The sequence below is a fragment of the Hordeum vulgare genome, chromosome 7H (assembly GCF_904849725.1).
Source record: "Hordeum vulgare subsp. vulgare chromosome 7H, MorexV3_pseudomolecules_assembly, whole genome shotgun sequence".
In the NCBI taxonomy this organism is placed as follows: domain Eukaryota; kingdom Viridiplantae; phylum Streptophyta; class Magnoliopsida; order Poales; family Poaceae; genus Hordeum; species Hordeum vulgare.
The window spans coordinates 106,097,670-106,113,282 of record NC_058524.1 but is presented as its reverse complement, the minus strand read 5'-3'; the positions used below and the strand labels follow the sequence as shown (position 1 = coordinate 106,113,282).

At 44.7% G+C, this 15,613-nt stretch overlaps 1 protein-coding gene across 1 annotated transcript; it reads right to left on the bottom strand.

The window, feature by feature from the left end:
- Nucleotides 1-13,120: 13,120 nt before the first annotated feature.
- On the bottom strand, nucleotides 13,121-13,959 carry LOC123412831 (pathogenesis-related protein PRB1-2-like). The gene has a single exon (XM_045105777.1). The coding sequence runs from the start codon at nucleotides 13,872-13,874 to the stop codon at nucleotides 13,356-13,358; it is 519 nt and encodes a 172-aa protein (XP_044961712.1). The 5' UTR covers nucleotides 13,875-13,959; the 3' UTR covers nucleotides 13,121-13,355.
- Between the last annotated feature and the right edge of the window lie 1,654 nt (nucleotides 13,960-15,613).

Sequence of the window (15,613 nt, the reverse complement as noted above, 5' to 3'; positions counted from 1 at the left end):
GTTGCCGAAGCTAGGTAAGCGGTACTGACAATCCCGTCAACCAAGGCTTTTTCTGGCACCGTTGCTATCATACTACCTTGCTACTGATACTTTGCTTGCAGACACTAATCTTTCAGGTGTGGTTGAATTGATAACTCAACTGCTAATACTTGAGAATATTCTTTCGCTTCCCCTTGATTTGAATCAATAAATTTGGGCTGAATACTCTACCCTCGAAAACTGCTCCGATCCCATACGCTTGTGGGACATCAAGCGGCACCACCATAGTGTTTGTGGTGAAATACAATGCATCACTATGGTCATGAGCACGCCGGTACTATCTATACTTGGCCCACTTGCCCCTCTATCCAGTTGTTGGAAATATGCCCTAGAGGCAATAATGAAATGGTTATTATCATATTTCCTTGTTCATGATAATCGTCTATTGTTCATGCTATAATTGTATTAACAGGAAACAGTGATACATGTGTGAATAAATAGATCACAATGTTTCCCTAGCAAGCCTCTAGTTGGCTGGCTCATCTATCAGTAGATGATCATGGTTTCCTGATCATGGACATTAGATGTCATTGATAACGGGACCACATCATTGGGAGAATGATGTGATGGACAAGACCCAATCCTAAGCATAGCACTAGATCGTGTTGTTCGTATGCTAAAGCTTTTCTAATGTCAAGTGTATTTTCCTTCGACCGTGAGATTGTGCAACTCCCGGATACCGTAGGAGTGTTTTGGGTGTATCAAACGTCACAACGTAACTGGGTGACTATAAAGGTGCACTACGGGTATCTCCAAAAGTGTCTGTTGGGTTGGTACGAATCCAGATCGGGATTTGTCACTCCGTGTGACGGAGAGGTATCTCTCGGCCCACTCGGTAGAACATCATCATGAGCTCAATGTGACTAAGGAGTTAGTCAATGGATGACGTACTACGGAATGAGTAAAGAGACTTACCGGTAACGAGATTGAACAAGGTATGGGTATACCGACGATCGAATCTCGGGCAAGTTCTATACCGACAGACAAAGGGAATTGTATATGGGATTGATTGAATCCTTGAAATCGTGGTTCATCCGATGAGATCATCATGGAACATGTGGGAGCCACCATGGGTATCCAGATCCCGCTGATGGTTATTGGCCGGAGAGTGTCTCGGTCATGTCTGCATGCCTCCCGAACCCGTAGGGTCTACACACTTAAGGTTCGATGACGCTAGGGTTATAGGGAATTGCTATTCGAGGTTACTGAAGGTTGTTCGGAGTCCTGGATGAGATATCTGGCGTTACGAGGAGCTCCGGAATGGTCTGGAGGTAAACATTGATATATAGGATGGATGGCGTCACGAGGAGCTCCGGAAATGTTTCGGGTGCCACCGGCAAAGTGTCGGGACCATCGGAAGGGTTCCGGAGGCCCATCGGGAGGGGCCACCAACCCCAGAAGGCTACATGGGCCAAGTGTGAGAGGGAACCAGCCCCTGGGTGGGCTGGTGCGCCTCCCACACACAGCCCAAGGCGCCTAGAGAGAGAAAGGGGGGAAACCCTAAGTCTGGTGGGCCTAAGGCCCACTAGGGGTGCGCCAACCCCCTTTCCCCCTCCTGGTCGCCACCCCTCTCCCATCTAGGGTTGCCACCCCCCTTTTAGGGTGGGAAACCCTAAAGGGGGCGCCACCCTCCCTTCCCCCTATATATAGCGGGGGGTTTTGGCCTTTGAGAACACGGTTTTCCATCTCTCTCGGTGCAGCCCTGTCTCTCTTCTTCCTCCTCTCCCATGGTGCTTGGCGAAGCCCTGCCGGGAGACCTCGTCTCTCCATCGACACCACGTCGTCGTGCTGCCGGAGATCTTCCCCAACCTCTCCCTCCTCCTTGGTGGATCAAGGTCCGGGAGACGTCACCGGGCTGCACGTGTGTTGAACGCGGACGTGCCGTGGTTCGGCACTAGATCGGAATCATACCGCGATCTGAATCTCCGCTAGTACGACTACATCAATCGTGATTTGAATTTATGCTACGTTACCCAACAGTGGTATCAGAGCGAGGTTTTCGATGTATAGATTCCATGCACGAGTAGAACACAAAAGGTTGTGGGCGTTGATTTGTCAATTGCTTGCCGCTACTAGTCTTATTCTTTTCCGGCGGTATTGTGGGATGAAGCGGCCCGAACCGACCTTACACGTACGCTTACGTGAGATAGGTTCCACCGGCCGACATGCACACCGTGCATAAAGGTGGCTAGCGGGTGTCTGTCTCTCCCACTCTAGTCGTATTGGATTTGATGAAAAGGGTCCTTGTGAAGGGTAAATAGCTTTGGCATATCATCGTTGTGGCTGTCACGTAGGTAAGAAGGCGTTCTTGCTGGAAACCCAAATCAGCCACGTAAAACTTGCAACAACAATTAGAGGACGCCTAGCTCGTTTTTGTAGGGTTTGACATGTGATGTGATATGGCCAAAGTTGTGATGTTACATGTGTGATGTATGAGATGATCAAGTTATTGTAATGGGAATCACGACTTGCATGTCGTTGAGTATGACAACCGGCAGGAGCCATAGGAGTTGTCTTAATTTATTGTATGAGATACAACGCCATGTGTTTACTACCTTTACTTCATTGCTAACGGTTAGCTATAGTAGTAGTAGTAGTAGTAGTAGTAGTAGTAGTAGTAGTAGTAGTAGTAGTTGGCATGACGACTTCACGGAGACACGATGATGGAGATCATGGTGTCACGTCGGTGACAATGATGATCATGCGATGCCCGAAGATGGAGATCGAAAGAGCAAAGATGATAATGGCCATATCATGTCACTATATGATTGCATGTGATGTTTATCATGTTTTTCATATTATTGCTTAGAACGACGGTAGCATAATAAGATGATCCCTCATAAAATTTTTGAGAACGTATTCACCTAAGTGTGCACCATTGCGAAGGATCGTTGTCTCGAAGCACCACGTGATGATCGGGTGTGATAGATTCTAACGTTCGCATACAACGGGTGTAAGCCAGATTTACACACGCGAAACACTTAGGTTGACTCGACGAGCTTAGCATGTATAGACATGACCTCGAATACAAAATACCGAAAGGTCGAACATGAGTCGTATGGTTGAATACGATTAACATGAAGTTGCTCACCATGACGACTAGTCCGTCTCACGTGATGATCGGAAACGGGTTAGTAGACATGGATCATGTATCACTTAAATGACTAGAGGGATGTCGATTTAAGTGGGAGTTCATCAGACGAACTCAATTATCATGAACATAGTCAAATAGGTCTTTGCAAATTATGTAACTTGCGCTATAGCTCTACGGTATTTGATATGTTCCTAGTGAAATCTTAGTAGAAAGATAGAAGTAGCAATTGTGCGGACTAGGTCCGTTAACTGAGGATCGTCCTCATTGCTACGTAGAAGGCTTATCTCTCTAATGCACCACTCAGTGTGCTGAACCCCAAGCATGGTCTGTAGATGTTGCGAACATCCGACATACATGTCTTTGACAACTACATGATAGTTCAGTGTGTGTTGCTTGAACAACTTAGAATTAAGGCATTAAAGACGTTTCGAACGTCGCGGGACATACGTGATGATCCAAGAGATGAAATTGGGATTTCATGCTCGTGCCCTTGTTGAGAGGTATGAGACCTCCGACGAGATTCTTTGTTTGAAAAGTAAAGGAGAAGAGCTCAATCATAGAGCATGTGCTCAGAATATCTGAGTACTACAATCGCCTGAATCGAGTGGGAGTTGAACTTCCACATGAGACAGTGATAGTTCTCCAAGGTCACTGACACCAAGCTACTAGAGCTTGGTGATGAAATATAACATATCAAGGATGAATATGATGATCCTTGAGCCATTCGTGATGTTTGACACCACGAAAGTAGAAGTCAAAAGGGAACATCAATTGTTGATGGTTTGTAAAACCACTAGTTTCAAGAAGGGAAAGGGCTTGAAGGGATACTACATTAAACGACAAACCAGTTGCTGCTCTATGAAGACATCCAAGGTTGAACCCAAACCCGAGACTATGTGCTTATGAAATAAGGGGAACAGTCACTGAAGAGGAACTACCCTAGACACTTGGTAGATGAGAAGGCTGGCAAAGTCGACAGAAGTATATTGGATATACATGATATTGATGTGTACTTTACTAGTACTCCTAGTAGCACCAGGGTATAAGATAACGGTTCGGTTGCTAAGTGTTAGTAACTTGAAATAAAAGCAACGAAATAAACACAGACTAGTTAAAGGCAAGGTGACGATGTGTGTGTTTCCAAGGTTGATATGATCACACATCGCACGCTCCCTCTACCATCGAGATTAGTGCAAAACCTAAGTAATTGTTATTTGGTGTTTGCGTTGAGCATAGACATGATTGGATTATGTTAATGGCAAATACGATTATTCATCTAAAGAGAATAATGGTTATTCTGTTTAGTTGAATGATACCTTAAATGGTCTTGCACCTAGAATGAATGGTTTATTGAATCTCGATCATAGTGATACACATGTTCATAATATTGTTACCAAAAGATACAAAGTTGAAATGATAGTACCACTTACTTGTGGCACTGCTACTTGAGTCATATTGATATAAAATGCATGAAGAAGCTCCATGCTGATGGATCTTTGTACTCACACATTTTTGAACGTTTGAGACATGCAAACCATGCCCGTTGGTATAAATGCATGAAGAAACTCCATGCGGATGGATCGTTTGACTCACTTGATTTTGAATCACTTGAGACATGCAAATCAAACCACATGGGCAAGATGACTAAAGACCTCTTTTTGAGTGAGATGGAACAAGAATGTAACTTGTTGGAAGTAATACATTTTGATGTCTGCACACCGATGAGTACTGAGACACGCAATGGATATCATTGTGTTCATACTTCACAAATGATTTGAGTAGATACTAGTGTATTTACTTGATAAAACAGAAATCTGAATTATTGAAATGTTTAAGTAATTTCAAAGTGAAGTTGAAGATCATTGTGACAAAAGGATAATATGTCTACGATGTGATCATGGAGGTAAACATATATATCTGAGTTACGAGTTTGGTAAACATTTAAGAAAATGTGAAAATAGTTTCACGTGAAAAATGTTTCACAACTCATGCCACCTCGAACACCATTGTGTGATGGTGTGTCCGTATGTCATAGTCGTGCCCTATTAGATATAGTGCATACTATGATATTTATTATCAAATTACCAATATTGTTTATGGGTTAGGCATTAGATATAACCGCATTCACTTTAAATAGGGCACCACGTAATTCCGTTGGAGATGACACCGTATGAACTATGGTTTAGAGAAACTTAAGCTGTCATTTCTTAAAAGTTTAGGGCTGCGATGCTTATGTGAAAGAGTTTTCAGCCTGATAAGCTCGAACCCAAAGCGGATAAATGCATCTTCATAGGACACCCAAACAGTTGGGTATACCTCCTATCTCATATCCGGAAGCAAATGTGTTTGTTTCTTTAGACGGGTCCTTTCTCAAGGAAAAGTTTCTCTCGAAAGAATTGAGTGGGAGTTTTGGTGGAAACTTGATGAGGTTATGTGAACCATCACTTCAACCAGTGTTATTGTAGCAGGCGCAGGAAGCTGTTACTGTGGCACCTACACCAATTGAAGTGGAACTAATGATAATGATCGTGAGACTTCAGATCAAGTTACTAGAAACCTCGTAGGTCGACAAGGTCACGTACTGCTGCTACAGAATGGTACAGTGACCCTGTCTTGAAGGTCATGTTGTTGGACAACAATGAACCTACGAGCTATGGAGAAGCGATGGTGGGCCCGGATTCCGACAAATGGCTGGAGGCCATGAAATCCGAGAGATGATCCATGTATGAAAAACAAAGTAAAGACTTTGGAAGAACCACTTAATGGTCATAAGACTATTAACTGTGAATGGATCTTTAAAAATAAGACAAACGATGATGGTGAAAAGTCAACATTAAGAGAGCTCGACTTGTCACAAAAGTGTTTTCAACAAAGTTCAAAGAGTTGACTACGATGAGACTTTCTCACTCGTAGCGATGCTAAAAGTCTGTTGAAATTATGTTAGCAGTTGCTGCATCATTTATGAAATATTGCACATAGGATGTCAAAATATTGTTTCCTCGACGGTTTCCTTGAGGAAAGGTTGTATGTGATACAATCAGAAGATTTTTGTCGATCCTAAAGGGTGCTAACAAGTATGCAAAGCTCCAGCGATCGTTCTATGGACTGGAGCAAGCATCTCGGAGTTGGAACATGCACTTTGATGAGATGATCAAAGTTTTTGGTTCTATACAAAGTTTATGAGAAACTTGTATTTCCAAAAGGTGAGTGGGAGCACTATAGAATTTCTGATGAATATGTGTGGTTGACATACTGTTGATCGGAAATAATGTAGAATTTCTGTAAAGCATAAAGGGTTGTTTGAAAAGAGTTTTTCAAAGAAAACCTAGATGTAGCTACTTGAGAGTTGAGCAACAAGATCTATAAAGATAGATCAAAGTGCTTAATGGAACTTTCAGCAAATTACATGCCTTGACAAGTTTTTGAAGGAGTTCAAAATAGATCAGCAAAGAAGGAGTTCTTGGCTATGTTGCAAGGAGTAAATTTGAGTACGACTCAAAGCCCGACCACGGCAGAAGAAAGAGAAAGGACGAATGTCATCCCCTATGCATCAGCCGTAGACTCTACAAGTATGCTATGATGTGTACCGCACCTAAAGCGTGCCTTGCCATGAGTCAGTCATGGGGTACGAGAGTGATCCAGGAATGGATCACTGGACAGCGGTCAAAGTTATCCTTAGTAACTAATGAACTAAGGATTTTTTTTCTCAATTATGGAAGTGATTAAAGACTTCGTCGTAAAGGAGTTACGTCGATACAAGCTTTGTCACTGATCCGGAGGACTATGAGTAGTAAACCGGATTCGTACAGTGGAGCAATCATTTGGAAAGGTTCCAAATGGGGCGTAGTAGCATCTATAGGATGACGTAGAGATTTGTAAAGCACACATGGATCTGAAAGGTTCAGAGCCATTGACTATAAACCTCTCTCACAAGCAAGACATGATCAAACCCCAAAACTGTATGAGTGTTGAATTCATTACAATCACAAAGCGATGTGAAATAGATTATTGACTCTAGTGCAAGTGGGAGACTGTTGGAAATATGCCCTAGAGGCAATAATAAAATGTCTATTATCATATTTCCTTGTTCATGATAATCGTATATTGTTCATGCTATAATTGTATTAATAGGAAAGAGTAATACATGTGTGAATAAATAGATCATAATGTGTCCCTAGCAAGCCTCTAGTTGGCTGGCTCGTTGATCAATAGATGATCATGGTTTCCTGATCATGGACATTAGATTTCATTGATAACAGGATCACATCATTGGGAGAATGTGTTGAGGAACGTCGCATGGGAAACAAAAATTTTCCTATGCGCACGAAGACCTATCATGGTGATGTCCATCTACAAGAGGGGATGAGTGATCTACGTACCCTTGTAGATCGTACAGCAGAAGCGTTAGTGAACGCGGTTGATGTAGTGGAACGTCCTCACGTCCCTCGATCCGCCCCGCGAACAATCCCGCGATCAGTCCCACGATCTAGTCCCGAACGGACGGCACCTCCGCGTTCAGCACACGTACAGCTCGACGATGATCTCAGCCTTCTTGATCCAGCAAGAGAGACGGAGAGGTAGAAGAGTTCTCCGGCAGCGTGACGGCGCTCCGGAGGTTGGTGATGACCTTGTCTCAGCAGGGCTCCGCCCGAGCTCCGCAGAAACGCGATCTAGAGGAAAAACCGTGGAGGTATGTGGTCGGGCTGTCGTGGAAGAATCGTCTCAAATCAGCCCCAATACCTCCGTATATATAGGTGGGAGGGAGGGGACCTTGCCTTGGGGCTCAAGGAGCCCCAAGGGGGTCGGCCGAGTCCAAGGGGGAAGGCTCCCCCCGAAACCGAGTTGGACTTGGTTTGGTGGGTGGGAGTCCTTCCCTTCCGTCCCACCTCCCTTTTTTTATTTCTCTTTGATTTTCCTTTGTATGGCGCATAGGGCCCTTTTGGGCTGTCCCACCAGCCCACTAAGGGCTGGTGCGCCACCCTAATGGCCTATGGGCTTCCCCGGGGTGGGTTGCCCCCCCCCCCCCCGGTGAACTCCCGGAACCCATTCGTCATTCCCAGTACATTCCCGGTAACTCCGAAAACCTTCCGGTAATCAAATGAGGTCATCCTATATATCAATCTTCGTTTCCGGACTATTCCGGAAACCCTCGTGACGTCCGTGATCTTATCCGGGACTCCGAACAACATTCGGTAACCAACTATATAACTCAAATACGCATAAAACAACGTCGAACCTTAAGTGTGCAGACCCTGCGGGTTCGAGAACTATGTAGACATGACCCGAGAGACTCCTCGGTCAATATCCAATAGCGGGACCTGGATGCCCATATTGGATCCTACATATTCTACGAAGATCTTATCGTTTGAACCTCAGTGCCAAGGATTAATATAATCCCGTATGTCATTCCCTTTGTCCTTCGGTATGTTACTTGCCCGAGATTCGATCGTCAGTATCCGTATACCTATTTCAATCTCGTTTACCGGTAAGTCTATTTACTCGTTCCGTAATACAAGATCCCGCAACTTACACTAAGTTACATTGCTTGCAAGGCTTGTGTGTGATGTTGTATTACCGAGTGGGCCCCGAGATACCTCTCCGTCACACGGGGTGACAAATCCCAGTCTTGATCCATACTAACTCAACTAACACCTTCGGAGATACCTGTAGAGCATCTTTATAGTCACCCAGTTATGTTGCGACGTTTGATACACACAAAGCATTCCTCCGGTGTCAGTGAGTTATATGATCTCATGGTCATAGGAATAAATACTTGACACGCAGAAAACAGTAGCAACAAAATGACACGATCAACATGCTACGTCTATTAGTTTGGGTCTAGTCCATCACGTGATTCTCCTAATGACGTGATCCAGTTATCAAGCAACAACACCTTGTTCATAATCAGAAGACACTGACTATCTTTGATCAACTGGCCAGCCAACTAGAGGCTTGCTAGGGACGGTGTTTTGTCTATGTATCCACACATGTAAATGAGTCTTCATTCAATACAATTATAGCATGGATAATAAACGATTATCTTGATACAGGAATTATAATAATAACCATATTTATTATTGCCTCTAGGGCATAATTCCAACAGAATGATGTGATGGACAAGACCCAATCCTAAGCATAGCACTAGATCGTGTTGTTCGTATGCTAAAGCTTTTCTAATGTCAAGTGTCTTTTCCTTCGACCGTGAGATTTTGCAACTCCCGGATACCATAGGAGTGCTTTGGGTGTATCAAACGTCACAACGTAACTGGGTGACTATAAAGGTGCACTAAGGGTATCTCCGAAAGTGTCTGTTGGGTTGGTACGAATCGAGATCGGGATTTGTCACTCCGTGTGACGGAGAGGTATCTCTAGGCCCACTCTGTAGAACATCATCATGATCTCAATGTGACTAAGGAGTTAGTCACAGGATGACGTACTACAGAACGAGTAAAGAGACTTACCTGTAACGAGATTGAACAAGGTATGGGTATACCGACGATCGAATCTCGGGCAAGTTCTATACCGACAGACAAAGGGAATTGTATACGGGATTGATTGAATCCTTGACATCGTGGTTCATCCGATTTGATCATCGTGGAACATGTGGGAGCCACCATGGCTATCCATGTCGGAGAGTGTCTCGGTCATGTCTGCAGGCCTCCCGAACCCGTAGGGTCTACACACTTAAGGTTCGATGACGCTAGGGTTATAGGGAATTTCTATATGAGGTTACGGAAGGTTGTTCGGAGTCCCGGATAAGATCCTGTACGTCACGAGGAGCTCCGGAATGGTCCGGAGGTAAAGATTGATATATAGGATGGATGGGTTTGGATGCCGGAAATGTTTCGGGCGCCACCGGCAAAGTGTCGGGACCACCGGAAGGGTTCCGGAGGCCCACCGGGAGGGGCCACCAGCCTCAGGAGGCTACATGGGCCAAGTGTGAGAGGGAACCAACCCCTGGGTGGGCTGGTGCGCCTCCCACACACAGCCAAAGGCGCCTAGTGTGGGAAAGGGGGGAACCCTAAGTCTGGTGGGCCTAAGGCCCGCCAGCGGTGCTCCAACCCCCTCTCCCTCTCCTGGCCGCCACCCCCTCTCCCATCTAGGGCTGCCGCCCCCCTTTTAGGGTGGGAAACCCTAAAGGGGGCGCCACCCTCCCTCCCCCCTATATATAGCGGGGGTTTTGGCCTTTGAGAACACGGTTTTCCATCTCTCTCGGCGCAGCCCTGTCTCTCTTCTTCCTCCTCTCCTACGGTGCTTGGCGAAGCCCTGCCGGAAGACCTCGTCTCTCCATCGACACCATGCCGTCTTGTTGCCGGAGATCTTCCCCAACCTCTCCCTCCTCCTTGCTGGATCAAGGTGCGGGAGACGTCACCGGGCTGGACGTGTGTTGAACGCGGAGGTGCCGTGGTTCGGCACTAGATCGGAATCACACCGCGATCTGAATCGCCGCGAGTAAGACTCCATCAACCGCGTTCTAGCAACGCTTCCACTTAGCGATCTTCAAAGGTATGAAGATTCACTCACCCTCTTTCGTTGCTGGTCTCTCCATAGGAAGATCTGAATATGGCGTAGGAAAATTTTGAATTTATGCTACGTTACCCAACACCAGCATCACTAGAGGCGCCCTGATTCATGGTCCAGCTAGGGATGGCACCCACAGGGTATGTGTACGGGTACAGACTCTGCATACCCGTTCCATCTGAGATTACCCATCACCCTTACCCATATCCGTCAACGATACAATTTTTTTCCATACCCGTCACCCGACGGATAGACGGGTTCCCGCGGGTAAAATTACCCATATTTGCAAAACATCAATTTAAACAACTTATAGTTATAAACTTCATTGTATCATATAGTTTACAAAGATAGATTATAACTACAACACATTCTTATATAACAACATCATATAGTCATAAACAATAACACATAGACATACATTTTCAGTTCACAAATTATTGACATAGTGCAGATTGTAGAGATAATTATTTTATATGGGTACATGGGTATATGGGTATGGGTTATATGATCCCATATCCGTACCCGCTCTACCGATGGGTTTTAGATTTTTCTATTTATATACCCATGGATAATTTTTTGTCCCATACCCTTGCCCTAATAGGGATTTTACCCGCAGGGTACGTGGGTAATGGGTACCCATTGCCATCCCTAGGTCCAGCGAAGTATGTCGACTGACATAACACCCTATGCTGGGTTAGGAATCAGTGTCTTAAACTCCTCTAGCATGGCCTTCTTCACCATAGCGTCTGACTCTTTGTGCAGCTCTTCCATGTTGCTGAAGTTTGAACACACTTTCATGGTGTTCTCAAACTTGGTGTGGTCACCTAGCGAGCACCCTAGGAAAAATGTCCTCCATCCAACGCCCCAAGGGAAGGGATTGGGGATGTGGTTGGGTTTGGGGTTCCACTTGTTGCCGGAGATTCATGTCGTTGGGTTGGAGGAAGAGTGAGAGACAGATAGGTGGAGTGGTGACCGTCAGGATGGGTAAATAAAGGGGTTCTGGGCGTAGGTTTTAATGACTATGTTGCAACGTTCATAGATCCTGTCCGTTTGAACCTCTTCATAATGCAGATCGACACGAAGACCAAGAGGAAGGAGGTGGTGCCACCCAGAGAGCAAGACAAGGCCAATGACATGGTGCAACCCTGAGAGGTGACTCCCGTACAAAGTCGTGCCATGGTCCACGACTAGTCGGACGAGCCCCCCAGCAGCAAGCGCCGAAACTACGGCCACTACCATGAGGTGGGAGGGCCAACCAACTTCTGCGGATGTACAATGAATAGTGTCAGCTTTGAGATGAATAGTATTTGATACTATTTACATCTGATTTTGTCTTTTTTGGTCAGCTAAGTGTAGTTCGAATTAGGAGCTGAATCTTTCTGAGCTTGTACATCACACATGAATGTGTGACTCCAAAAAAAATCAGAATTTTTTAACATGTTTTGTATCTTCAAAATATTATATCTCATTGATCTCACATAAGGACATATCCTATACAAAAGTCTTACGGCACCATAGCCTTATACCCGTGTCGTAGGTGTCACCGCTCCTCCCTGTGACGAACAACAGGCTGAGTGAGAGGAAACACTAGGCAGCCTAGATGAACTCCAATCGCCATGTGGATTTTAAGGTCTGCAATATATTTTTTACTATAGCAAAACCGCAAGTAAGAACCCAAGCCAAACTATCAAGCACACCAGCCATTATTTTTCCTGATTAATTTGGATTGAAGTCATTAACGTACACAAACTTGTGTCTTTTTGTTGTTTCATTTGGCCAGGTCTTGGCGTGCTAGCTGGTGCACAAGAGAGTGCCATTTCTCCGCTAATCATGTTCAAGTCCTCACATCATTGTCTTTGTATACTTTTCATATTTTCGCAATCAAACGCAAGTACCCAACCTTATCGCTTACTAATAATCAGGAGGGTCCACGTGGTTTATTATTTTTGAAACAAAATCTCCCTATAGTTTTCTTATCCTCAGAATCAGATACGGCCTTATATTTTACCAATTACGGGTTCTTAAGCTCGAAAAGAAATTCAAATTTTGTTTGAAAGTATTGTCCCGGTAAGTATAAAAAAAAATCCAGGGGTTCACACCTGAGCTCATATGCTCCTAGTGTGAACAGTAAAATAATATAACATTTTACAAAATTCTGAAAAAAAGTATGGGATATTTTAAGAAATGTTTGTTGTGTTTGCAAAATTTCATCACGAAATGACATTGGTGAAAGGCCTGGTAAAAAAAGTCAACGCTCTGTAAATGTTACTTTCACACACATTTTTTGCGACGACTTCTAACAATGTGATTTCGTGATGAAATTTTGCATGTACAATAAACATTTCTTAAAGTATGCCACAAAAAAATTCATTACTGTTCACACAAGAAGTATATAAGCTCAGGTGTAGAAAGGTAGGTCTAGGAAGGTACTTTCGTGTTATCGTCATTTATTTGGCTAGCTCCAAGTTTTCAACAAGAAAACAAAAGGAAAGACATTTGCATGGACGTATATATGATTACAATTACACGCTCCACAGAGCCGCATAGATACATGCTGGCCGTAATGTGTGCTTATTTACGTACGTACTGTATAAGTAACATATGTATACAGACGTAAATAAATATTCAAAAGACACACACACACACGAAAACATAAGCACGTACGTATGCATGTATGATCACATCCACACGCACGTACGTACTACTTGGCTTCGGCGTCAAGGGTGAGGAACGGGCGCTCGCCGTTGAAGTTGCCCGGGGGGTTGTAGTTGCAGGTGATGAAGACGCCCCGGTTCCCGGCGCAGACCACGCGAGCGCAGCCGATGCGGGTCGACTTGCGCCACACCACCTGCGTGTAGTGCCCGCACACCTTGCCGGCGTCGCAGGTGTTGGTGTTGTGGTGGTAATTCCGCTTCTCGTCCACCCACGACTTCACCGCGTTCGCGGCCGTCCACGACCGCCCGGACCCCCAGAAGATGTTCTCGCCGAACGGCCCCCCGGAGTGCTGCAGCCGGCAGTCGGCGGCGCGCTTGTTGGCGTAGTCCTGCGCGAACTTGGCGACGCTGTTGTCCCACGTCACCGGGCCGACGCCGTCCGCGGCGCGGGCGCGGTTGTGCAGGTTGACGAAGTCCTGCGGGGTGTTCTGCGCCGAGGCGCCGGCCACCACGGCCATGACTATGGCCAGGGCGAACATCGCAAGACTACTCCTGGAAGATGCCATGACTTGCTAGTAGGTGGCTCGAGATCAATATGAAGAGTGCTGGAATTTGACCCGTATTTGTAGCCTGGGGATGTGGAAAGTGTCCATGGCTATCTTTTTTTTTCGAACTGCATGGGTATCTATTTCAATGATGCCCAAGAAGATGCTGAAAAAAAAAAGATGCATGTATCATGATTCATGACTTGCTAGCTGCAAGTGATAGAATTCCCTTTTATTTCCAATACATACGTCTACATCTGACAACAAATGGTTACATGCAATTTCCCGAGATACATTTCCTTTTATTTCCTTCTAGTTTGGGCAGTTGGGTTTGCATTAATCTAGAACTAGATCATAACCTCATTGGGCGGTGAAGTTGAAAACCGTAAACGTCCAATTGGCGGAAGGAGCAAGTGGCAAAATATATGCTTGCGTCTCTGTCGCTTACAGGTTGGTGGTTGCGACTTATCGAGCTCACATTTTGTTTTATGTGTGTGTGTTCGTGTTGGTTATGTTTATCATATGTCATGCACACGTCGGATGTGTTTTAGTGAGACACTATTCTCTTGATGATACATTATGAGTCAATAAAACCACCATTTACAAAAAAAATGTATTACTTTGTATTGTTTCTTTCAAAAAGAGTGAAACTGCTAGACATCACACACTATGATTTGTTGTCATATCTTAAAATAATGTAAGCTATCTAGTGTAACACCTCTCTATGATAAAAATTTCAAGACACTACCACATATAATTATCTCTTCTCATGAAAGTTACCAGGCCTGGCGGCAGCCTTAGAAAAAGCGCAACGACCATTGATACAGCCCTGGCGAAAGTGGTGGCCGCCGAGACCGAGATAGCCCCGACGGTCTTCACCGTGCAACTGGTGGAGGTCATCGGCTTGTTGAGCTCCTTTGCCTCCTCCCCATGAGGCCAGTGACATCGACGACTGCGGCACGGTATTTTTATGCATGCATAGCGTTAATGGTTATTTTATACGGTTCATCCAGATGTATATTAATAAACTGTTTGTAAATTAGTGACGGTCAACTTTTGAGCATGGTCAATTGCATTCCAAGTTACCCAATTGTCACCGCAGATGGCTTGTCTTTATTTTCCCTTTTTGTATGGAGGGATGCAATTGCCTTCTAGACTATATATGCTTGTGGCCTTGGAAATTTTGCCGATGAATATTCTCAGTCAGGCTTTGTGATTTGTTTAGCAACGAAAATCGTGTGTAATGAGCAATCCTTCGGGCCATGGCCGCGAAACCGGGAGATACACACACATTTATAGAAATCATGTGTGATACTGGAAATGCCTATGAGGACAGTTAATGCGTACGAGATTTCTCAAGTTGGCTAAAAAAATATGACAAGCATATCATGACATTATGTTAAATTCCAAAATTTTCAGGCCATATTTCCACAGACAAAAATCCAATAAACGCCATGGTTGTGGTCAAGTGTTGGCACCAGATGCAGATAAGAATAAGGCCATCTGGTGGGTCATCACGATTGAGTAGTGAAGTCATTAGACAATCATGCTAGATGAATTGCGTCAATCAGCACAACTACAATTCTCGCACGTTACCCGGCGGCTAACCAGCTTTTGTTTGATCTAAATATATTATAGGATGGCTGCTGCCTGATGGCTGCATGCATGTGCATTACCTACACTTGGTACAAAAAAAAACATTTTCGACATGGTCTCTCTTACTTTCTTTTTGCCTTTGTGAGTACTTGAGGACTACTAGA